The sequence below is a fragment of the Gymnodraco acuticeps genome, unplaced genomic scaffold, assembly GCF_902827175.1.
Source record: "Gymnodraco acuticeps unplaced genomic scaffold, fGymAcu1.1, whole genome shotgun sequence".
Lineage (NCBI taxonomy): Eukaryota > Metazoa > Chordata > Actinopteri > Perciformes > Bathydraconidae > Gymnodraco > Gymnodraco acuticeps.
In genome coordinates this window covers 2,146,892-2,172,040 of record NW_022990238.1, presented here as the reverse complement: position 1 = coordinate 2,172,040, position 25,149 = coordinate 2,146,892, and the positions used below count along the sequence as shown (strand labels likewise).

At 43.4% G+C, this 25,149-nt stretch overlaps 1 protein-coding gene across 2 annotated transcripts in view; it reads left to right on the top strand.

Moving 5' to 3' along the window:
• LOC117548460 (cAMP-dependent protein kinase type I-beta regulatory subunit-like) overlaps positions 1 to 25,149 on the top strand; it is a 54,917-nt gene that overhangs the window by 17,063 nt on the left and 12,705 nt on the right. For both annotated transcript variants that reach the window (XM_034219775.1, XM_034219773.1), the window contains one exon: positions 19,694 to 19,755. In XM_034219775.1, the coding sequence (XP_034075666.1) occupies positions 19,694 to 19,755 (62 nt within the window). The remainder of the gene's footprint in view (positions 1 to 19,693; positions 19,756 to 25,149) is intronic.

Here is a 25,149-nt window from a genome sequence, read left to right as displayed (position 1 = left end):
CACGACACCCAGTGTAATGCCAGCAATCAAAATGGGACGTTTGTAAGCAGATAACATCATGTACAGGCCATTGTTCCAGTTGAATGTATTGCCCTCATGGCCACTGTGTGCCAGTGTTGCCTGCTTTGGGAGCATCTCCAGTGAGTAGAGGGATTGAAGTTTGAACATGGACAACTGTAGCAGGAGAGGAGGGGTATGCAGCAAACGGTGGGGAAGGGAGCAGCTGGATGTGTCTGTGTGTTTGTAATGGGTTGTTTGGTTGGTTGTTATGGTACGCTGTCTATATGTCAGTATCGAGTTGTGAATTCAGATGTGGGCGGTGGTGCTGACATACACACTCAGAAATCAGCGATTCTCCATACTCGTCTCGGAGAGAAAGGGATGCCAATTTCCCTTTATCCCTCTCTTTTCCCTCCTATCTTGTTCTTACACATTCTTCATCTCGTCAAACACCCTCGCGCCATCCTTCCATCTGTCCCAGATCTCCAGTGATGGCGATCCAGCCTGGCAGCGGGAATAGGGTTTCATTGGCGGGGAGAATCCATTATGCCCCATGGAGAGGAAAACACTGGAGCTTTCCTGTTGGCTAAATCCTCCACAGACGAAACCCAAAACACACTCTTTTTCGGTCTTTTGTCAGTTGACAATTCACCGTGCTTCCTTGGCATAGGCACGCAGGCCTCTGATTGCATGTCAGAGTTTCAGAAGCAGGCCCGAGCAGGGTGCAACATGTGATAGAGCCGGACAGTCTGAAAAACCATGTTCTTGGGTGGCTGATGCAGCAGATTAGAGTTACACTACAAAAATATGTGGCAGTAGACCGTAGACCATGAGGTTCTAATATACTTAAGGCCTCTTGGCATGCCAAGCTATGTAAAGGCTTTGTCATCGGCCCATGAAACCATGCATGATGTAAACATCTTTCGGCTTGCTGTCATGTTTGCTGTCTCGCTACACACAGCTAGCATCAACCATTAATGCTGTGCAGGAACTCGTTGTTATGTAATTTGTGGGTGAACATGCAGCCCGCAGTGCTGAAGGCTCTAAGCTAGGGAAAAGCTTGTCTGATTTGCTGGATTGTATTGTGACATGGCAGTTAGTTGGCTATGCTGTCATCTAACTCTCTCTCCGTCGCTCTGACAGTCTCCCTCACACTTCCTGTTTTTCCTCACTCCTCACTTTCTGCTGACGATGCTGGACGGCTGGCTGGGCGCTTGGTCACATTGCGGTTGTGGTGCGGTTGTTGCTCCTGTTGCTCCTGAAGACAGAAGTGTATTGATGTATGGCCAATGTGGTACTCAAGAATGACTGAAAAAATGGCACACAGCAAGCAGCACTCTGCATATTGCTTAAATGCTGTAGAGAACACATGTTCTCATAAGGTTTGGGACAAACATTTGCCTGAGAAGGGGCATCTGGGACTCTAGCTTATCCTACTTGATGTACAATACTGGTAATCTCCTATAGCAGCATATAAATATCTACCGGCTTGAGAGCGATCATTTTTGCACGTTGATGCCTTCTGCTTTGGCATTGATGAAGTCACAGCATGAAGTACATTGGCTTCTTTAGATGTGCCAGAACTGTCAAAGACTGACGCACATTAGCAGATGGAGTCTCACTGCACAGTCTTCTCTCTCTCTCTCTCGTTCGGTTTGCACCCCCTCCCTTCTCCTACCTCGTTCTGCAGCTGGCCATTTGGGTCATCAGGTAGTCTTGCACATGTGGTCTCATTGGGTGAGAAGGTAGTGACAGTTGACCACTGCTCCTGCTAGTATAGGCCTCTGCAAGACAGAAAGGTGATGGGTCAGGGCATGCATCGCTGGATAACAGCAAAACAAATGTTTTATATTTTGTTCAGTAAATTCCCTAAAACATTTACCAAATGGCTATTTCTGTTTGAGTGCTAAAAGGAGAGGCCGTAAAACTGCCTGTGTGTCAAGAAAACATTTTGTGTGATTAGTTACTCAGCAGTTATGTAAGCTGAACACTACACGATTTGTTCCCCCATTAGCACTATATTATGCTATCGCCTCCTTCAGTAATGACTAGGATCCAACACAATGAAGCCCTCTTTGTTTCCCTGCCCTCTCCAATGCTCTTTTTTTCCTTTCATCACTTTTTTCCCTTTGTATCTCTCTGTTTCCTTGTTGTGTTATCCTCTCTTAACCTTTCTTAAGTTACTTATCTGCCTCTCTAGGAATTCAGGAAGTCTGTGCTTGTTCTGTAAGCATTGCATTTTTGTTACCGAGATGAATAAGAGACAATGCTGTCTTTTCTTCTTTCAAATGTGATTTTTTTCTTGTCAAATTGTTTGCTTCTGCAGCAGTAGTACACTGTGCTGTGGTTTCTCACATCTGTATGCAGTTTAAGTCTATAGCACAATCCATCTCGTTCTCGGAAACCAATCAAAATATGTCGTTTTCTACATGGATCAGGATTAATATCTGCATGTCTTGAACACAATGACCACCACGAAGTCAGCTGACAAATGTAATCATCAAAATGTTAATAACTTTGTTGTTAATATTCATATACCAAGCCATTCCTTGACTTGCTCTAAAATGCTACATACTGTAATGCTGAACTGCAGGAGTGTGTGCTAGCTTCCTTGTCCTTACACATGGCTGAAAGTTGGGTCACAATAATGTCAACGGTTATTTAAGTGTATTGCTCGGACGTGCTTAAATCAACCACTTATGTACCACATAATTGGTTGTCATTAGATTGTATTGCAATAATTCCAGTGTTGAAGCCACTCCTCCAAACACCAAGAGTCACACATGTGTATACATGAACTTCATATATTTCAGCTGTGAAGCTTTCCACTACTCTTGCGTTGGGGCTGAGATGCTATACTGTGGTGTATATCTCAAGTATGGGCCATTCTGGAGAAAAACTATATCCAGTAGGGAATCTTAGGTCGGCAGGATGTTATTTACACTAAGACAGCACGGGTCCGGCTTTGATCATATCCCGTTTTGTAAATGTTTTCTTCCCCAGCTTTTATTGCCAGCAATGTACGGATTTCAGCGTTCAGTTTGTTTGTGTTTGAGATCATCTGGATGGAGAATGAACACAGAATATAGAAAGGCATTAAGAGTAAAGTGAAAAGGACTCTGCTTAAGTGAATCATAATCAGAAATACTTTATTGATCCTTGGAGGAAATGTTACTTTATCGTTGCTCTATTATAGAATACATATATATTCAAGCAAAGATGCATTTTGAATATATATGGTGGATTAAATTACCTTTTGTATGATTAAAATAGTATTGATATAAAATGATTTTGCTTTTGAAGTAGACATTTCTGAGGTTAACTTTCCTTGGACATTTTCCACCCCTTTGCAACTCTATGTGCTCCTGCCTCTCTTTCTGCTTTTTAAATCCATACTCGTTGCTCTCTTCATCTTCATCTCTTCATCTCTTCAACAGTCAGCTTTCTCAGAGGAGATCATGCGAATCCTTGCTGTAAACTATATAGACAATAGTTGGATGGAGATTGAAAGGGTTAAGTCATGGATAGGTTTAGGAGGACAAACGTATAGAACACTTGCAACCACACTCTATACACACACGTGCAAAACCAAGCACACAAATACCACCCCTCGCTACAAAAGATGACAGGGATTACATTACATTATCATGAGAAACACACACACACACAGGCAGGACATTCTCAAGTATGCATGTCAGACTGTGTTCCCAGTGAGGCTGCTCCAGCTGGAAGCGCTAAGTCTTTGATTAACACACCATTCCATATGTCAAACTTTATGGCCCAAAGGTTTCTGAGCTCCACCAGCCGCGCGTGTGTGTGTACACTCCATCTTTCCTCAGCTGCCTGGAAGTCAAACCTCAACGAACTTTTTTGCCTTCCAGATTTCAAATTCTACACATTGTATGTAATCAAAAGGTGAACTGATGGGTTATAGGTATGAAGAGATAATTACGCAAACTTTTTTGTATATAGACTATTTGAAATGTAAGTTATTCAGATTCCCTTAAAGAACACACATACACTACTAGGCATTGTGGTAGTGTTAATGAAATAAAAAGTAAGGAATATTTTAGTTTTGCTGAACAAAAATATCATGGTTTCTAAGAAATACTGTAAGCGAAATAATTTATAATCCACCATTAGGGGACAGTCTCTCCGTCTGTTTATCTGTTTGACCTTGGCTGGTCCCTGAACTGATGTCTGAATGACTGGGTGGACCCCTCTATTTGCTTCCCATTAGCTGCTATAATGACCCCATTATGATATGCCCACACGAACAGACATACACGCGCACACGATAAGCTGGGGGCAGGTGTTTTATTTCACATTGTGCCAAGCCTGCTTTACTAACACTCAAACCAGCATGCAACCACCTGTCTCAACACTGTAACTATACTGGAGTTGTTATCACATCAACTCAAACTGTTATCGTATCTAACCATCTGGATGTGTGATTATTCGGTTTTGGTTTCAGCCAACAAACAGCGCTTAGATGGTGTGTGTGTGTGTGTGTGTGTGTGTGTGTGTTGTGTGTGTGTGTGTGTGTTGTGTGTGTGTGTGTGTGTGTGTGTTGTGGTGTGGTGTGTGTGTGTGTGTGTGTGGTGTGTGTGTGTGTGTGTGTGTGTGTGTGTGTGTGTGTGTGTGTGTGTGTGTGTGTGTGTGTGTGTGTGTGTGTGTGTGTGTGTGGTTGTGTGTGTGTGTGTGTGGTGTGTGTGGTGTGTGTGTGTGTGTGTGTGTGTGTGTGTGTGTGTGTGTGTGTGTGTGTGTGTGTGTGGTGTGTGTGTGTGTGTGGTGTGTGTGTGTGTGTGGTGTGTGTGTGTGTGTGTGTGTGTGTGTGTGTGGTGTGTGTGTGTGTGTGTGTGTGTGTGTGTGTACTTATTTGCACCTATGCATGCACAGAGCCTGTTTGTCCAGGTGCACCCTTGATGAGATTTGCCTGCCTATCAACCCACCACTTTCACTGGTTGAATGCCCATTGTAAATCAGTCTTTCAATATGGTCAGTAGCGCTATCGCCTGTTTAAACACTCATTCTTTTAGTTCCTGCCGTATTAGTGTTCCTTATCTAACTTTCTATTGAAGTGATACTATATGAAAGGAGATTTATGATAGCAGTAGAGCGTGTACTGTATGAGTTATTGTCGGTCTGTTTTTTCAGCTTTTCTGCACACTCGGAAAAAATGACCTTGATGATCTCCATGAACCATGAAGGCAAGGCAGGCTGAGACGGACACAGAAGCAATCATTTTAGGTCACATTTAGAGAGGGATTAATACGAGAGGAAGAGGCTCCTCTGGGTAATCTGTCAGCAACACATTTAGTTTTCCCTTGACACAAACAAAACAAATAGACACGCAGATCTCCTCTCTACATGCATTAGTCTAATTCCCTCATACAGTACCATAAATCACTCCCCTGGGGACAGCAAAGACACAAGAAGCTCTGCTGTCAGTGCAACCACATACATATTCTGGCAGGCAGGAGGAGGCCCTGTGAATCCCATTCCTCGAGCCGCCTTGGCAGAGTTTGCAATATTCTAAAATAATACTGCCATCTGGTAACAGGAGTTGTAACATCTTTTCAGACCAGGACCCAACTGATATATATATATATGAGAGAAGCAGAACTTTAAAATGGTGTAGTTAAGATGTTACAGCTATGGATACAATAGGGGGAAGGGTTGGAAAGAGGTGATGCTTACCTCATCCTGCCTGCTTTAATCCTCTAATTAACAAGCAGAGTAATGAGTTGATGAAGTGACCGATTAGATGATCTTTGACCCCTAAACCCTGACCTCTGCACCTTTCCCACTAGCCCCTGCCGATGGACAGGGAACATCTTTAGTGTACTGGCACTCTTTGTCTCTGTGTGTGAGTGTGTGTGTGTGAGAGAGTGTGCGTGTGCATGTGTGTGCTTGAAGAGGTGAAAAAAACAATAATAAATAAATCAACGAGAGATAGAAAACCCAAATAAACAAACAATAGCAAAGTGAAAGACACTAAAAAGTGCCCAAGCGAGATCCGCCTCATCTCGAGTTCCAGCTGAAGTTTGTTTAAGGATTGTGTGAAGGGACAAAACAACAAAGAGGATGCAATGTGAGATAGTGTGCTGCGTAGGCTTATCACATTATAACCACTCTCATCCTCATATCTGATAGCTCACTCATTAGAATCAATAGATGTGTAACTTTAGGTCTGTGCTTTGGGGAATTGGTTTATATTCTAAACACAGGCTTGCTATTTCTAAAATAATAAAACAAATGTTTTGGTAAACTACGACTACAGTAAATGCATAGTTACAGCCACATACTACATACATGTCCATCTACATGGAAACTAGAGCTGCTATTATTACTTAAAGAAACAATTAATTGTTATCTATTTTGATTATTTATTATTATTATTAAGTCATCTTTCATGCATTTTAGTCCCTCAAATATGAACATTTCCTGCCTTTTCTGTTTTATATCATATTTAACTGAATATCTTTGGGTTTTGGACTGAAGAGACTGAAGGGGAACATTTTTCACAATTTTCTGACATATTATTGACAAAAAAAAGTTTTTAAATCAATTGTTAGTTGAAGCCCTAATACACATTGACACTCAAAATGTGCAGTTACCATAAAGCAGCCCCTAGGGGGTGTTTTTGCCACACAGATAATACAGAAATGAACTCTCTTGACTCTTTGCTTAGCTTTTCCTAGTCAGACACTTGCACTGGAAACAAGAACACAGTTATTGTCTGCTTACATGCTTGGGCACTAACTTACTCTTATATGACACACTGAATGCTTCCTGGCAGCTTGAAGTGCAGCAGAAACAGGATGTAGTGGCACTGAATGGATGACTGTTTGTCTTCTCCCGTTAGGATCTCTTTTTCTCGTGATTTTCTAGACACTATTGAGGAAGTCCCTTGCGGTGACTGTATTGTAGCTATTTGTGTTACTTTTCCAGCCATTGCGAGAACCTGTTTCTCTGTGTGTTCAGGTGTGAGACTAGTGTGTCTGGGACTGAGATTTGTATTTTATGGCAGGCTACGCAATAACAGCACTAACAAATGAGCAGGTTTCTGTTGTGTGCTGTTAAGTGTATTTGTTTGCATGTATGTTTGTGTTTCCTGTCTGGTACCCCCTCATTGACTCTCTGTGTGTTCTCATCCCCGGTCTTCCTGAGAGCCCGGTGGTCCTCTTTCTCCCCTTTTCAGAATTCACCACTTTCTCTCCCCTTTTTCTCTTCCTGTCTTTCTCACTCTCTGTCATGCAGACTCATTCACATATACATCCACACTTACATCCAGTCCCTCCCCCACAGTCTTCTCTCTCCATCCCCTGCATGGCTTTGTGCTGCTGCTGCCACAATGCCAGGGGCCAGGCGATGAGGTCACTCTCCACAGGAGAGCTGCAGGCCTGACTGAACCTCGACCATCCCCACCATCATCCAGCACAGAAACTAACTGGCCAGCAGCCTCACCTCCCCCAGCACACTGCATCTGTCCCTCAGCTCAGACTACTTAACCTTTACGCCCATGAACACAACAAGGCACACACACAAACAAATCATTTGCAGGAAGCTCATATCTGTACATGCATGCTTACAAGATAGTGCAGATATACAGACACACACACAGACACACACACACACACACACACACACACACACACACACACACACACACACACACACACCACACACACACACACGCACTGCGCAGATTGTTGGAAACTTTTGTCCTCTCTTATACCCTCTGCTGTGTTTTTAACCAGTCCCCTGCTACCTCTTCCGCCCCCTGTCATCTTTCTCTATCCTTCGCTCCATCCACTTCTCCATCCAATTCTTTAAAAAGTAGTGAGTCATGTAGTAGTGTCTGGAGAGCTTTTAGAAAGTTGTATTCCCTCCAAAATGTACCCCAGAGTCTGTGCAGGACAGTTTTCCAGCCTACCATGATTCATCCTTGCCTTTTCAGCTGCTTACACCATCAATGTGAATGTGTGCGTAACTGTGTGTGTAGGTGTGTATATGAGTGTGTGAGCGTGAGCAGGAGTGAGAGAATCTTTGTGCTACAAAACTATTTTGACAAGTCTTGACGTAGAAAGTAGTGGAAGCACCAGTAACGCAGGATGTATGGTTATTTTACTCACTTAATTTTATGTTTGAATGCTGCACACTGCTGAAAAACTGCTGAACAGGTTTGAATCAAGCACAATGACAAAACGTTCATGTATGTGTGAGCAGGTCTTACTGACGCACATGAGTGCAATAAAATAGAAAGGAGAAAAAAAGAAAGTGGCCTACGCTTTAGATCTGCGTTGCAATTGGATCAAATGTCAACAGTGGGAGACGTTGTGAACCAGCTCAATCTCACCCCAATCTGTGTGTGTGTTAAGTACATTGCTAAGATGTCACTCAGGGCGTTTGTGATTGTGCACAGTGCCACGTTTCATTGCATGTAGGGTAAATGTGGGAGTGTGCATGACAGTGACTTCCTAGCCAGAATTTGCCCCTGCTGTGGGGACGTGATGTTCCTGCTACCCTTCAGTGCTTTTTTAGCTCAGTTTGGCCCAGAGCACGTCCCACACACTGACCACCACACATTCACGGGGACAGAGCAGCCCAGCACCCTACAGAATAGCCCTAGTTGGCCCATGGCCTCCTATTGTATACATCCCGTCTGCTTTGTCTATGCTACTGTGATAGCTTCCAGTGTACAGGCACAGACAACAGTCTTGTTATAGCGCGTTAATTCTCCCATGACCTCGTCGTTGGTTTGTGGGGTGTCACTGTGGTCGAGTTTTATTTAGATCAGAGGTGCTCAGCCCATTTCCATGCTGGTTTAAATGTCTAATGGAGCTTGAGTTTTAGCAATTAGACCATTATGGAGCAGGTGATTTGACCAAAGCTGTTTTGTGAAGATGAATTTCAAACAAGATAGTAAGTCACTGCATGTCTTGATAATGTCCAGTGTTTTTTTTAATTGATTTGAATATTTATTTATTTTTCATTTTCGGTTTACAAAAAAGTCTTTCCACACTTTCATTGCTTAGTTCAAGAGCTTTTATATTTGTTTGAGGTGGTTTACATCTTGATAAACGCGTTTCAATTAAATAAGGAGTGTTTTGATTACAAACAATAATCATGAAACCTAGCGGTTTAAAATGAGAAAAAATAATGTACTCATTGTATCCAGCAAGTTTCCATGCTTTGTTGTAACAATAAAATGAAGTTTCCAGTTAGCATGGTGCTAACATTAGCGCATTCCAGGGTGTTAAAACATGAGGTGCTAGTGGGTTGCTCAACACTGTCCAGGTCTGAACGCTGTGTGTCTGATGAGACCGTCTGTTTACAGCAGGGAATGCCTTACGTCAGTCAGATGTCAGCTATTGAATGTCAACTATTTCTCTCTCCTCGATGCACCCGGTGCACCTATTACCTCACTGCCCGCAACACAACTTGATGGGGTTCATACACATTTACACATACACATGAGTACTGTACAGTTTTAGCCTTAAGCATCTCTGTTGATGCCTCGTTCTTCACTTTTCTCCATCTAGTCATCTTCTCACCCTCCCCTCCCTCTTCCTCCGGGCCTGGGGCATGCTCTCCGTCTCAAATTCAGTGTATATACCTATGTGTTTGAGCGTGCATGCATAATGTGCCGTGTTGTGTAAACACCTCTCAGGTTTAAACCCCAACAAAAGACAATTTGTGTCCCGGTCTGCTTCTCAAATGCTTATCTTGTTCTAGGGCTTGTCTTCTGTGAGATGGGAATGAGGGAGGGAGGGAAGGGCGGGGGAGAGAAAAAGACATGCCCGCGGGACAGCGGCATCTTTCTGATGTTTAGCGACGTGTCAGGATATGTGTGTTTGTGTGTGTGTGTGTGTGTGAGAGAGAGAGTTAAAGAGGCAGGGTGGGAAGAAGAAAGAGATCAGAACTCTGGCACCTGTACACAAAGTAAAAATCATCTGCGTATGATATATATTTTGTGCATTCAGTGGAATTACTCTTTTTCTATCTGTGGGAAAGAGGATACCTTTCTCTTAGAGTCTCTGTCTTTCTCTGTGTCTCTTTCCCTCATTCCAGTGACACTTCCCCTGTAGACACTTCAGAGAGGTAGAGGCTTAGTCCTGTCAGCGCCTGATTCAGCCTGACCGCTTTTCTCTCTAAGTGGAGGAAGAGCTCGCTTTTTCCTGTCCTGGGGCAACAAACATCGGAGACATTAGGAAATGTGTGAAAATGTTTGGGACTGAAGTTTACTCTAAACAGACAAGACAAGGAAATAAGTTAGAGTTAACAGAGGAAAAACACATTTTAGTGTTAACAGAATAGCATATCAGCTTAATCTTTAAACTGACCCAATGCAATAAAGGGAATGGAAAAGGAAGGAAAGGGAGAGGAAAGAATGGTAGTGACTGCAGGGTTGGACATGTTTGTGATGTTTCAAGGCTGACATCATGGCTGCTTCAGCAGGTGGTGTGTGTCGGATCATCAGGTAGGCCTGTAAAACAGCCATGTCACACTAAACAGCAGTCTGAAAGGTGGAAAGCAGGGATTCTCTACACATTGCACCATAATGCCAGCAATGTAGTTTGGGACTAAGCTGAAAGTTTTAGTAAGTCGTATGTAATCCTCTTTCTTAATACAGCTCAATTATTGTATTATATTTATAGACATAGAAGCAGAAAAATACATTACATATTGGCCCACAAGTAACCTTAGATAACCTTACTGTATTATCGTTACTTTACTCGGAAAATGATTCAGCTGTTCTCCGAAGTGGCATACAATAATCCTATGATTTTAGACATCAAAGATTCTGATGAGGCATATATTTACAGTCAAGATCCCGTCAAAGTATTGGTGTTTGTTCTCCGCCCTGTAACACATCCTCATTTCTCCTCACATCCTCCTATCAACCACTCCTTCTCTTCTCACTGTTTACTCCTCAGACTGGTCCTTTCTTCCACTGCCATGAACTGTGTGTGTGTGTGTGTGTGTGTGTGTGTGTGTGTGTGTGTGTGTGTGTGTGTGTGTGTGGTGGGTGGTGTGTGTGGTGTGTGTGTGTGTGGTGTGTGTGTGTGTGTGTGTGGTGTGTGTGTGTGTGTGTGTGGTGTGTGTGTGTGTGTGTGTGTGTGTGGTGTGTGTGTGTGTGTGTGTGTGTGTGTGTGTGTGTGGTGTGTGTGTGTGTGTGTGTGTGTGTGTGATGTGTGTGTGTGGTGTGTGGTGTGTAGTGTGTGTGTGTGTGTGTGTGTGTGTGTGTGGTGTGTGTGTGTGTGTGTGTGTGTGTGTGTGTGTGTGTGTGTGTGTGTGTGTGTGTGTAGTGTGTGTGTGTGTGTGTGTGTGTGTGTGGTGTGTGTGTGTGTGTGTTGTGTGGTGTGTGTGTGTGTGTGTGTGTGTGTGTGTGTGTGTGTGTGTGTGTGTGTGTGTGGTCTTTCTTTCTCTCTCTATCTATTTCTATTCCAAACCCTCCCATTGCCATGCCATCAACACAACAGTGTGAGGAAAGCTCTGATGCTCTAGGTAGGTACTAGTTATGGTAAGGAGGTGATAAGGCCGGATTGCCCTCTCATGAAGTTGGCATTGGCAGGCTAGTAGAGTCCAAGGTGCCAGAGCCAGTTCAGTGGTAGTTCATTCTGATATTTTATCTGACGACTGCTGCTTCAATTAGGCTCAAAGGTTTCAGGAAAGCTACTGTGTCAGTCGGTATTTCCATTCTTCTCTGTTATGCAAGTAATTGCTTATGTTTGTTTGAATCACCGTGACCATTAGCACATTAGCCTTTACCACAGCAACACAGGCTCATGGATTTATGTTTCGAATTCTTCTGAATCAGTCCTCCAGTATATATGAGTAAAGAAAGGGACATCTCAACAGTGTATTATAGGTTAATAATATAGATTAGACAGCATAGATTATAGATTTGGACATAGTCAAGGCAAGGCAGGTTTATTTATATAGCACTTTTCAACACAAGGCAATTCAAAGTGCTTTACAAAAATGAAAGACATTAAGAGCATAAAACACATTACAAACATTAAAAAGCAAAGATAATACAACATGAATAACACAGGTACATGAATAAAAGTTACAGTGCTGTGTAGTGCTGCGTACCTGGACTCACATTCAGGTTCAGGTCCGGACTCAAGTCCAGAGGTTCAGGTTCAGGTCCGGACTTATAAGTCCGGACCTGAACCCATGGCTTGTGTCAAGTTGTGTGAGTAACTAAAGTGAACTTATTGTGAGCTAATTATCAATTGAAAATTAACTCATAATCAACTCAAATTCAAACTCGTCAGGTTTATTGTGCTCCCTTCCAACTTGTGTCTACATTTCTCTACAAAGTACAAATGTAAAAAAAACACTTTTTGCCACTTAGTCTACAAATAACTTATGACAGCAACTACAGTGAACTACTACAAAGTTCAAACATGTCTTTCATTTAGCAAACTAAAGTAACCAAACAGTCCCTGAGCTGACTGAGCCTAAATCCCTAAAACGTTGCTGAAAGGTAGAGTGTAGAGTAGACTATACGCATTACACTGTTACACACCTACTGTACAGTATACACACTGTAGTGACTGTACAGTCAGAGTGTACTGTACTGTCTGTACACCATGTATTTTCTACAACTCTACATGTGTACATTATACAGTACATATACATACATAGTGATGTACATACATACTGTTAGAAATTAAAATCAATGTTGATATGGCGTAATTTTGAATTAAATACACTATTTAATTTAAATCAGTTTTATTCTGAAAAAACCGGAAGTTCACACTATTAACTTAATACTTGTATTCTGAAAATTCTTCACTTCCGGTTAGCATTAGCATGTGGCGAAATGCTACGTTTTCAAACCGTGAATCGAAGGTGAAATGACATGTGAGGACACACTGGGATTAGCACTCATTTATTGACGCTGAATAACTCTTATCAGGGAATGTTTAAATAGCCACAGACACCAGAATATACGTAAGTGCTAGTTTTTTTGCGAGTCCAAGTACCGGTTCCCGACGTTCCGGTTTTAACCGGACTTGAACCGAAACTTTTTACAAGTCCAGTACCGGTTCGGCGTACCGGTACGCAGCACTAGTGCTGTGTAAGATGTGAATAGTTCAATTAAAAGTAGCGGCAAAAAGAAAGTCTTCTCTCAACACAAAATGTAGGAAAGATACGCACCTCAGCACTGCATTTGAATATGAATGTAGAGATTAGACATCAGCAGTGTTCACACAGATCACCAGATTGGCCCATGTGCTCCTCTACTGCGCTACACATATTGAGACATATATCCACACTTTTAAGCAACAGAATGCATCCACGTTTACACCACTAATAAACCCACCAGGGCCAGGTGTGTGGTTTTAACACAGTGTGCTCCCTGCCCTCTGTTGGTTTTAAATATAACTTTCACCATTTAATCACACTGCCTTCTCTAACTGGAACTCTTTAGATCTCCACTATGCCTACATTATCTCACTATTAGACCTTAGATTCAACACAGAAATATCAGTCTGACACACACTTCCGATATATTCTAGATACAAAAACGTTTTACAGTGTGCAATGATCCATTGTAACTTAAAAGACCGCTTTGTTTTTCTTTAAGCTTTTGAATTTGATCAGAGCCCCATAGACCAAAGCCAAGGGCAGACAGGGAAAAGGCCAGTTGAGTGTTGGAGAAATGAGGCGTCTCTTTCTCTTCTTCCCTCCAACATTGTTGACCATCTCTAAGTGGTCTTTGCCACCAGCCGTAAACTGTTATGTCCACCGGTAAACCTCCAGGACCACCCCTGTGTTCAGCGTAGGCAAGTTCACATCAGCCCAGACAAAGACTAGGACCCTGTAAAATAATTTAAAAAGAAGCTCAACCAAGAGCAGTGGGGAAATGTACAGTTTTTATATCTGCGGTAAAAGTCAAGAGGGAACTATGATAAGATTAAAATGTTTCTTCTCAATGTGAAACATGTGTCATTGTGTCTCTCAGTAAGACGTGCTATCATAATTGTTAAGTTTAACAAGAAAACACGCATACGTCTGTTAACCACAAGACATTTAAACGCAGGTTAATAGGAATTTAAATGTCAGGATAACAAAAGATTAAAACAAAATGGTGTTCTTTCCATTTGGCACCAGCTTAAACCAATATAGCTGTTGTTTTATGAAGTGTGTTGCCGATTCTATTGTTTAACCTCGGCTACATTACACAGTATACAGTTTTTAAAGTGGACCCCTGATGTTTGTTCTTCGTCAAAGGGGACCTTTGTGGTGTGTCTTCATAAAATTGGACACAACACGCATTGTTTCTAAAGTTTGGAGGCTGATGTGAAGAAATGGGCAGCAGCTGGCATGACCTGGTCCCTCCGTTCTCTGCTATGCCTCTGGGGAAACACAGGGCACGTGCCAAGAGCTTTGATGTCATAAATATCCTCCCTGAAAGCTTCAGCACTGTATAATTATACCTCCTTCCCCACTCCTCCTTCTCTCTCTTACTCACTGTCATACTACTGCCCATTGTCAGCATTGTATGTGTGTCTGCATGTGAGTGTGTACGTGCTTAATATGTGTTTATGTAATTAGATGGTTTAAAAAAAGAGCTGTCATTGTGTCCACAGCAACACAGCTCAGTGGGGTGGGTTGGTTGTTCCCTGTGAGTAACTTTGGCTGATTGTGCTCAACTTTAAACTCTGGACATTAAACTGTAAGCCACTTAGTCAGCCTCGTAAAGCTGTTTTCCATCTGACTGTGATATACACATAATGAGTCACACAACAGGCTAGTAAACAATTCAGTTAGCCTACATCATCAGTGAAAACGTAATGTATGTTTTGATCCTTTTATGTGAGTTCACTTGTGATTTAAACATTATGCTGACTAATCACAACTCTTCACCTGGCAGCCTTACAAAAACCAATACATGTTTTTCATAGCAACGTGCCACTTAGGGAAAATGTGATGATAGTATACACAATGCAGTCCTCCCAGAGCTTTAAACTCTCTGTAGGCTTCAGTTAGTATGCAGAATAGTTTCTGTCAAACATTACAAAGTCAATCAGCCGGCAGGACTCCTGGAAACATAATATCATCTGCATATCCATCTCATAGCTTACTCATTCTTACATTGGAGTCCTAAGGGTTGTAAAATGTGTAAGAGCAGATCATGATTAATAAGGAATGAAGCATTTTTAACCTGTTTTATATTTGTATATAATTTGGCCCTTTGATGGATCTTTTCACCCTTGTACAGTATAATGTTATAATGTTGATTTGTGTTATCCTTGTAGGATTGGTTTTCCTCTACTGCATTTACAGGGAGATCAGAGTCAGGCAGCCCTTTTTGTTAATTTATTTGATTAAACTTTGTCTTTCCAGATGAAGAATCACCATGTCACTCTCCTGCCTTTGATAAGCCTTCAAAACGTACATTTATAACACAAATCAAGTGTAGATTTGTTGTCCCTAAGCCAGTTCTTATATAATATTGTGGAGACTTGTAAAACAAAGACTATTGTTCTGATTTGCCAGAATCAGTAATCCGAATTACTATCAACTGTGGTTGTGTAAATAATCCTTCAAGCTCTTACGGTATGAACGCTGTGCCAGCCAAACCAGTGGCGAATCACTGCCAAGAACAAACTTGGAGGGCGGGGAAGTTCCAATACGTGGTGCAGTTGTTGATTGTTTGGGTTATTGCAAAACGTGTTCTATCTAGACGAGTGAGCATTCTGGATGGGTGCACCATTAAGGGCTTGTGTAACTCAACATTCTGCGGCCCATTAAGTTAAACAAAGACATGGCAGCATGCTGCACTGTTTAAGAGACCCTTGGTGTTAATGGCATAATGGCGCTGCTGTGTGTTGAGGTAGTAATGTAAGAGATAAGGCGTCTGCTGCTGAACAAATAAACAGCTGTGTTGTAGGAGAGATTAACAGCAAGAAGGGAAGAGGTGATGGAGAAAGGCAGTCTTCGCCAACTAAGAACAACAAGCAATCCAGCTACAACAAGCAGGCCTGAGTTTATGTAATTAATGACTGAAATCCCCCAAGCTAACTACAGTTTTATGGCTGTTTGAGAACAATAATAGGCTGTTGCTGCGTATTTGTGTGCTTGTATGTAAAAGAGAGTGAAGGCGCACATAAGCTTTTCCATTCCTTCCTGCAAAAACACACACACACACGTCTGTATGCACTCGATGTGTTGTCAAATCTGACCTGCAACCTGACCTGGCAGCTACATTTCCCCTGTTCCTTGGTTAATCTCATTACAAAAAAGCACAGTTTCCTGATGAGCACAACATATTGTAAGGCAGGGCATTGCATAAAGGTGTCTCTTTTGTCTCGTTGTATTCATTTAGATTTTAATCATATTTTTTGCTTCACCAGTCTCTGCTGCTTCCCTACCATGATTCAGAACGGTGTCATTTTCTCTAGATGCAAACAGACCCATCCAAGCAACGCACTACACATCACACATGTACGTATATGGACTGTGTGTGTGCACAGGATAATAACCACTTAGATTAGAATGGCATTATATGTATATGTTATATTTTTCGGTGTATGTTCTTACATGCATGTGTACATTTGTCGCAGGGAAGTATTTCCACATATCTGAACCATGACACAAGCCTATTCTCCCTCCTGAGGGTTGAGGTGAACTTCCCTTAGAGTCTGCAGGGTCTCTCTCTCTCTCTCTCTCTCTCTCTCTTTCTCTCTCTGTCTCTATCAGAACAACACATCCATTGTTGAGGGGGGGGGCTCTACCTTTAAATAAGGTCAGAGGTTCTACAGGTAGCGGAAAGGACAAGATTAATCACTTCATCTGGGACAGGGAGGGAGGGGGCGATAGACCGAGAGATGAGAGAAATAGGTGGGCCTGCGAGAGAATTAGAGGGAAGAAAGGGGTAATTGAGAGGGGAGAGGAAGAGAAAAAGTGATGGAGAGTAGACAGGGAGGAAGTTGGGGATGAAGAAAGGGAAAGAGAGACAGGTAGAGATGAGGGGAAGTAATTACCTGCATAAGTGTCATTGTTGAGCTCATCGATGCATTCAGCGAGAGGCAGGGCATGGAGAGAGGGAGGTGGTCAAGGGTAATTACCTTACCACGTGTTAGCTCGTCTTTGATCCCCTCGCTATGACTGTGGCCCAATTGCAATCCGGCCACTACGCCATCTCCCTATCCCCATCAACTCCGTTTTAGTGTAGAGGAACTGGATCATTCCAAATAAATAAGCGGGGAGTGGGTGTGGGCGGCTGTAAAACCCTCCAACAGCAAGTCTGCACTGATACTGACTGAACCAGCTGCCAACGGTACTGACCGCGTGCAATGCCATTCTGTGCCAGTCATGCAAACATTTACTAGGTGACATTTAACATTGTCTTACAGATAAACAACTTGGTTACATTGTATCCAAGATCAATTAAATCCTTTTCTACCTTAGAAAGCAGTAAACTCTACAGCTTGTGCAGGCGGTGAATTTTTGTACTATTCATACTAACAGCTGCGCCACTCTAGCCCGCCTCAAAGTCATCCAACATTGCCCATATTTTGGAAAGCTGGGAGTTAGAGGGTGGCATTACTGCCAAGATGGAGATGACCAAAGCTGCTCACTTTCATAACGGCTCTTCAAAGTCCTTTGGGTGACATCTTGGAGACCATGTTCACGTTTTATTTAGTCCAAGCTACACCATAAGAGAAGGGAGCTTCGTTTAACTGTGATTCTGAATACAAACAGTATTCACTCTGTCAGAGAGAGGGTGAGCATCCTACTTAGTGCGTGATGATCATCATCAACAGTATCATTAACAATAGCTCATGCCTAATAACAAGCTGTCTTGAGTTAGATAGCATTGAAACATTGCATGAAAGTGACTTGTATATGCTGGTTTTCTACACATTATTAGTTACGTGACCATGTCCCTGACTAAACAGACTCCATGCAGAGAGCAGGTGGTCACAGACGTGAGGAGAGTTGAGAGACTCGTGCAGATGTTGCCCTGACTAATCCTCATCAAAGCCAATGTGTTTGTTTGTCATATGTGCCAGTTTGCGTGTTTCCCTCATGAATGCCTGTGCTCAAATATGTTGTTGTGTTACCAAGTGTGTGTGAGTGTTTTGACATGCAGTGTACTAGCTGCAACCATAGTACCACGTGCATATATTGGAAGTTGTGTTCATACGATACGATATACTTTATTGTCCCCGTAAGGAAATTTGTTCTGGACTCCGTCCTGCATGTGCATCTTTGAGCCTGTGCTTTACACTTCAAAGAGAAAGTGTGTTTTTTGTGTGTGAGTCAGTGGCCAGCTGCATCGCACTGGGCCTACCTGTGGTTGTTGTTGGCTCAAACCCACCTTCTTAAGTCTGCTTTTTATTCCTTGTCACATAAAAAAATACCAACAGGGTCCGTTCACTTCCAAACCACTCAATAACATCCTCAGATCTTCTCCAACATCTGTTGACCTGCCGTTTCTTTACCGGGTCGAATCATGAAAAGCAACACTTTTATGTCTGTTGTGTGCAGCAAGGTGTCTTGCTGTCTAGTGTTCTGCCATGAGCCAAGAAATATTCAAAACCTACGCATTATTTGGTACAAACCTGTGTGTTTTCAGAAGTAATATATACTGAGACACAGACACAATCTGTGCAAACACACACATTCAGTGACACACACAAACATCATTTGGGAACGGGCTCAAACTTGCTCCACATTCACTCAGCAGGTCTTGTATGTCTTTGATATGCCTGACCCTCTTATTGTTTTTTCTATATTTCTCTATAAGACGGGTGGTATGCAACTGATTAGATAGATAAATATACCCTGAAGGTGAAAGAGGGGCAGAAAGGCGGAGAGGAAGGAAACAGACTTTTCTCTTGTCTCAACACATCGCAGCAGTGGAACTTTAATCTGCCGAGGCTTCATGCATTTAAACGGCCTGATTAGGAACAGTCTAACAGGCGCTTTCTCTGCCTGGCTGAAACAGAAATTAAGTGCTTAGGCACAGCCATCATTTTGTTTGTTTTCTCAGTGCCTTTTTCAAAAGATACACTCAGAGGTACGGGCTTTGATTATCTGTTGAAGCAACACACTCATGTTTAAGCCCCCGTGCAGGACTAATACGATGTACAGAAACAGAACGAGCCTGCAGCTTTGCAATGTTTATCTGATGGTAATAATCTCTTCATTGAAACAAAAGTTTATTTTTACACCACTACATATATATATATTATGTATAATATAATATCTTTGCCAAAAACTACAGAACTTATGGTTTTGAGCTTGATGATTTATTAGTTTAAACCCTGTCCTTATTGGCAAACATTTGTTCCTTATGATTGTTTTAACAAATAGTTGTGGGTGTTTATTTGGATGTGGATGATGATGAAGAAATCAGTTGTGTACACATGCAGGTGGATGCGTTTAGTGCACGTTAATGTGTTGGGGTCATCCAGAGTTCTCAGGCCTGTCTCTTCAGCTATGCTAGCAGCTGATAGAGTTGATACAGGGACGATGGCTTCTCTGCCTTTCCCATCATGCCGCTCTTCTTCCACACATACTGTTGTGTGAGTGAGTAAGTTAACAATGCTCAGGGACTGTGGTGTAATCTCCATAATAGCAGGTATGTTGGTATTAACTGTGTTCTCCCTCCTTTTTTCTATTTTCTTCCTCCACACTCTGTCTGTCTCTCCTTCAGTGACATATTTGATGCCATGTTCCCAGTCACCCACATCGCAGGGGAAACAGTCATCCAGCAAGGTATGTGGAACTGGTCCATTTACTCTTCCTTGCTTTTGCTGATCTGCTGATTAACAGAAAAACAAACTAACAAACAAATTAAAGTAGAACACACATATTTAAATAAAATACAAAAAATGTGCTTCACGCTTCGTCATTTGAAAGAATATCCTACCTGAGTGCGCATCTGCTCCATCTTCTTCGCCTTACCATGCAGATTGGCAAAGTGAATTCCAATGTCAAGAAACACCATATTATCAGATCGTTGACTGCTCTTGTAGTTATGTTGCCTTGAAAATAGGGCCCTATTCTTGAAGAATTCATGTATTACACTGCCACTCAAGTTAATTTGTCCCACCACTCCCTTGTTCCCTCCCTTTTCTTCTCTTTGCCCCACTAATACATTCCCTTAGTCTGCACCAGATGTCATGTCCCTCTTCTGCCTAACCACAGTCGTCAAAGCCTTCGCTCTAGACATCCCAGGACTTTGAAGGAACACAGAGCTGAACACAGGGCCAGACTGTATTTTTCCTGTGCCCCCCACTCAAACTGCTATCAACCACAGACACAGACCTAATCACATATTTAAAACACTGAAAACACACATTCTCACAGACAACCGCAGACAATTTCCGATAATACTGTGTTCACACCTGCTCAGAAAGCACATAGGTTACACTTGTCGAACATGCCGCGCTTACACATTCTCTTAGACATTAAGTGAAGGCAAACTATAGGCTTTTGAACACACACCCGCTCTGTCACTCCCACCTACTCTTAAGACAGCATCCAGGGGTAGGTCAGTCCTAATTTGGTGATAATAAGTCTAGCTAACTTTGCAGGGCCCCCAGTCCCAGACAGCCCATTGTTATATACACCATAGAGTGTGGTATACATTATATATGGCGCTGATGTCATTGCTGATGTCTGGACTACTGTAAAGCTTTAAAAAAGAAGCTCCCCTGCTATTCGCCCATCACACAGTATTTAGAAACAGCTACGAGTTGCCGACTCTGTGGCTCAAGTGGTATTTAAACAGAGTGAAAATGTACATTCAAAATGGAGTATGGAGGTATTTTCATTGACATTTATTGTCTATCAAGTACATTTAATCTATCTGATGTTTCTGAAACATAGTATATCCAGTTTTGCAGTTGTAAGCAATTGGTCCGTTGATGATATTTGTTAATAGTAAGATTTGATGTATGTATCAATATTTGAGTTATCAGATTACAAAATTAGAGTTTTGAAACATGGAAGTTTCTAGCTTTCTGGTGCACCATGCAGCACTGTGGCTACAATACACACCTTACAGTCCACGGATGTAACGCATGTATTCCTTTTGACCAAACTCAAAGAACCTTAACTGTTAACGGCAATTAGCTTGTGTTGACACGGTTCAACACTAAGTACACATTCCTGTGTGTGTGTGTGTCTGTGTGTCTGTGCACATTCTGATCAAATATTTGCCTGCACTCTCAGGCACAGGGGGATTGGAAGTTGCAAAACAAAGACTTGAGCACCAAAGTGATAAAAGACAGGAAGAGTAGAAGAAAAGAAAGACAGAGTGAGAGGGAATTGAAAGAGAGATAGATCAGATGAAAGAGAGAGGAAGATAGAAGAGGGCCAGGTTGCAGCAGTGTGTGTGTGTGTGTGTGTGTGTGTGTGTGTGTGTGTGTGTGTGTGTGTGTGTGTGTGTGTGTGTGTGTGTGTGTGTGTGTGTGTGTGTGTGTGTGTGTGTGTGTGTGTGCAGACCATCAGACAGACAAGGAGCGTTTTGTGTGACCTGTAGAGCTTTGTGATTAACGAGCACTCTCTACCCAGTATTAATTAGCCGTGTGAACTATTGTGAACTTTACACACGGGGTGCTCTCAGCTTTTCAGCTCTTCAGGTGAAAATACACAAAAGATAACAAATGCACACAGTCACACACACCTTCACAAAATGCATACACGCGCATACTTGTGTCATGTATACTCATGCATCATCACCCTCTTGTATCTCTGAATGGAGTTGCATGTGTGTCTTATTGTAGGAGGAAGCTGCTGGAAGAGCTTCACATTGCTTTCGTATGTCCTTCTTCATAATTTCCTGAGCCCCATGTAACAGATACCATAATTAAAGGAACACTTCACCATTTTTCAGCCTTATCTCCAGACTAGATGCTTTCAGTGGACAAGATCCCATGGCTCACTTCAAGGGTTTGGGGTTAGCTTTGAGAGCACAGCATGCCACTGTCAATGACACAACAGGGAGCCAGTCAGACAACCAGACAACATTTTGAGTTGTCAGGCACATTTGATAGCTACTCAAAAATTAGTAGCAAAAGACCAAGCTCTTGGAAAATGGAGGACACACAGCAAACAATTTTTTTGTAATATGAGCATTACATCCTCTTCTGTTTTGAAAAGGAAAAATCTCAAAAGGATTATAATAATATAATTATTTTGTTCATATTCTATGTACATTAGCAATGTCTCAAACCAGCTGACGTCTGTTGCATATATTACTCTGAATCATTCTCTTGAATTCGTGCTCAGGTGGTTTTGCTCTGCATGCTCAAGCATTTCTGTTTTAGAGTTTCCACTATTAAGCTACTCAAGCAGCGGTTGTAAGCGCTGCCGTTTGCTGGAGAGAGCCCATTTTCACCAAAATATTGGCAGGCCCAGTGAAATATGCATTCTGGAGGAGAAAGCGGTATCTTTGACGCTGGGTCTGCCCTGATGCTTTCAGGGGTAATGAATAACCACCAAAAGAAAAATAATAGTAAGACCATAAATTCAGAACTCTTATTAAGGAGAAGGGATGTTGACACAAAGGATGATGAGTATGAGAAAATGTACACATGTGTGGGTTTATGTAGAAGTTTCGGGATTATTTTTGTTCTTAAGTTCACAAACTGGTATTCCAAGTGTTGTTACGGTTGAGCAGCACAGGGAGGACCCAAGTGCAGACAGACGATTGTTTAACAGCAAAAAAAAACTTTATTCAAGGCAACAGGATCAACAAAAAACCAGACAGGAATTCTATCTCCCTCTAAGCACAAAAAGGAACCCACAAAACCCCAACAGAAAACAAGAACTTAAATACACACATGGCCAATCAAGACACAGCTGGGGAGGGGAGGGAAAACACAAAGACACAGGTGAACAGAATCAGGTAATCACACAGGAGGGAAAACACAGACAGGAAACAAATACACACATGACAGACAGGGGGTGAACATCCTTGAATGAAAAACAGGAAGCCGACAGTCCTAGACAATTCCAAAATAAAACATAAAACAAACCGATCCTAACATAATCCCCCCCTCAAGGGACGGATCCCAGACGTCCCTAAAAAGTCAAGAAGGACGGATGGAGGGGGTCCGGAGGAGCGATCTGGGCGGGCGGCACGGGGCACGGCAGAGGTCGAGAAGGGGGACTTGGGCGGACGGAGCAAAGCAGAGTTCACAGCGGGCAAACTCAGGGGGCCGGGCTCGAAGGCGAAGGCCGCGGCTGGGGAACTCAGGGGGCCGGGCACAAGGGCGGCAGGAGCTGGTGGAACCCCTGGCGGGTCAGGCGCAGACGGGACCCCGGAGGGAACACGGGCCGGTGCTAGTGGGACCCACGACGGAGCAAGGGCTGGTGTCGACAGGACTCCAAACAGGACAGGACACGGTGCCAGCAGGAAACCCGGCGGAGCACGTGTCGGCGGGACCCCCAACAGGACAGGACACGGTGCCGGCAGGAAACCCGGCGGAGCAGGCGCCGGCGGGACCCCCTACAGGACAGGACACGGTGCTGGCAGGAAACCCGGCGGAGCAGGCGTCGGCGGGACCCCCAACAGGACAGGACCTGGTGCCGGCAGGACCCCCGACAGAACAGTAATCAACGGGGCCTCCAACGGCACAGGACATAGGGTTAGCAGGACCCCCGGCAGAATAGTCGGCCGAACCTCCAACGGCAAAGGACATAGGGTTGGCAGGACCCCCGACAGAAGAGTAGTCGGCGGGACCCCCAACGGGACAGGACATAGGGTAGGGACTTGAGAGGGGACTCGAGAGGGGACTCGAGAGGTGACTCGAAAGGGGACTCGAGAGGTGACTCGAGAGGGGACTCGAGAGGGGACTCGAGAGGGGACTTGTGAGGGTACTAGAGGAGGGACTAGAGGAGGCACTAGAGGAGGGACTTGAGAAGGGAATTGAGTAGGGACTAGAGGAGGGACCATGGCTGCTGGGGCCGGAACCAGGGCCTGAACCATGTCTTCTGGGGCTGGGACCATGGCTGCTGGGGCCGGGACCATGGCTGCTGGGGCCGGTACCGGAGCCGGAACCATGGCTGCTGGGGCCAAGACCGGAGCTGGAACCATGGCTGCCGGGGCTGGAATCCTGGCCTTGCGTTTCCTTCCATGCTGCCTTGAAGCCTTGTGGAGTCTCAGAGGTCCTCCAAAGGCCAGACGAGACCCAGCGAAACGATCCTTGAAAGGAGCCTTGTTGGGAACTGTGGCCGGCAGGGGGCTAGCATGCCAGGGGCTAGCATGCCGGGAAACAGGTTTGACCTCAAAGCTACCAAAAAAGTCCTCCACCCACTCGGGTAGTAACTTCCTAAAGCCCCTGTCACACTGTCCCGAAATTGACACCCGATGGACACACGATAAAGGAAATGTTCAAATTTGGCTGTGATCGTAGCAACATCGGGCCATTCGTGAGGGCATCTTAAGCCATCGTATGACCGCCGGTGGAGTTTCTCAGGCTCCGGCAGCAACTTCGTGAGCGGCAACTTCGTAAGGTACTCGTGAGGGCATCTTGTCAAGTCGTGTCATCTTCGTGTTATCGTCGGTGCATTCGCCCTCACTCTGATCGGGGCAAATGCCCGATGGCACCGATGATAACAAGATGCCCTAACGATGGCCTTACTAAGGGCAAGATTGACACACGAATTCGGCTATTTTTTTTGCCTATAGATTTTGCCACCGCTCACGAAGTTGCTGCCGGAGCCTGAGAAACTCCACTGGCAGTCATACGAAGGCTTAAGATACCCTCACGAATGGCCCGATGTTGCTACGATCAGAGCCGAATTTGAACATTTCCTTTATCGTGTGTCCATCTGGTTGTTTTATTGCACAACAAAATTATGTAAACATATTATTTTCATTGTTATGCGGATGATACTCAACTATATTTATCAATCAAGCCTGATGAAATTAATCATCTAAATACAATTCAAGACTGCCTCAATGACTTAAAAACGTGGATGACCTTCAACTTTTTGATGTTAACCACGACCAAAACTGAAGTTATTGTACTTGGCCCGAAGAATCTACGAAACAAATTATCTAAAGATATACTAACTATGGATGGCATTAATTTGGCCTCCAGTGAGACTGTAAGGAATCTTGGTGTTATATTTGATCAGGATTTATCCTTTAACGCC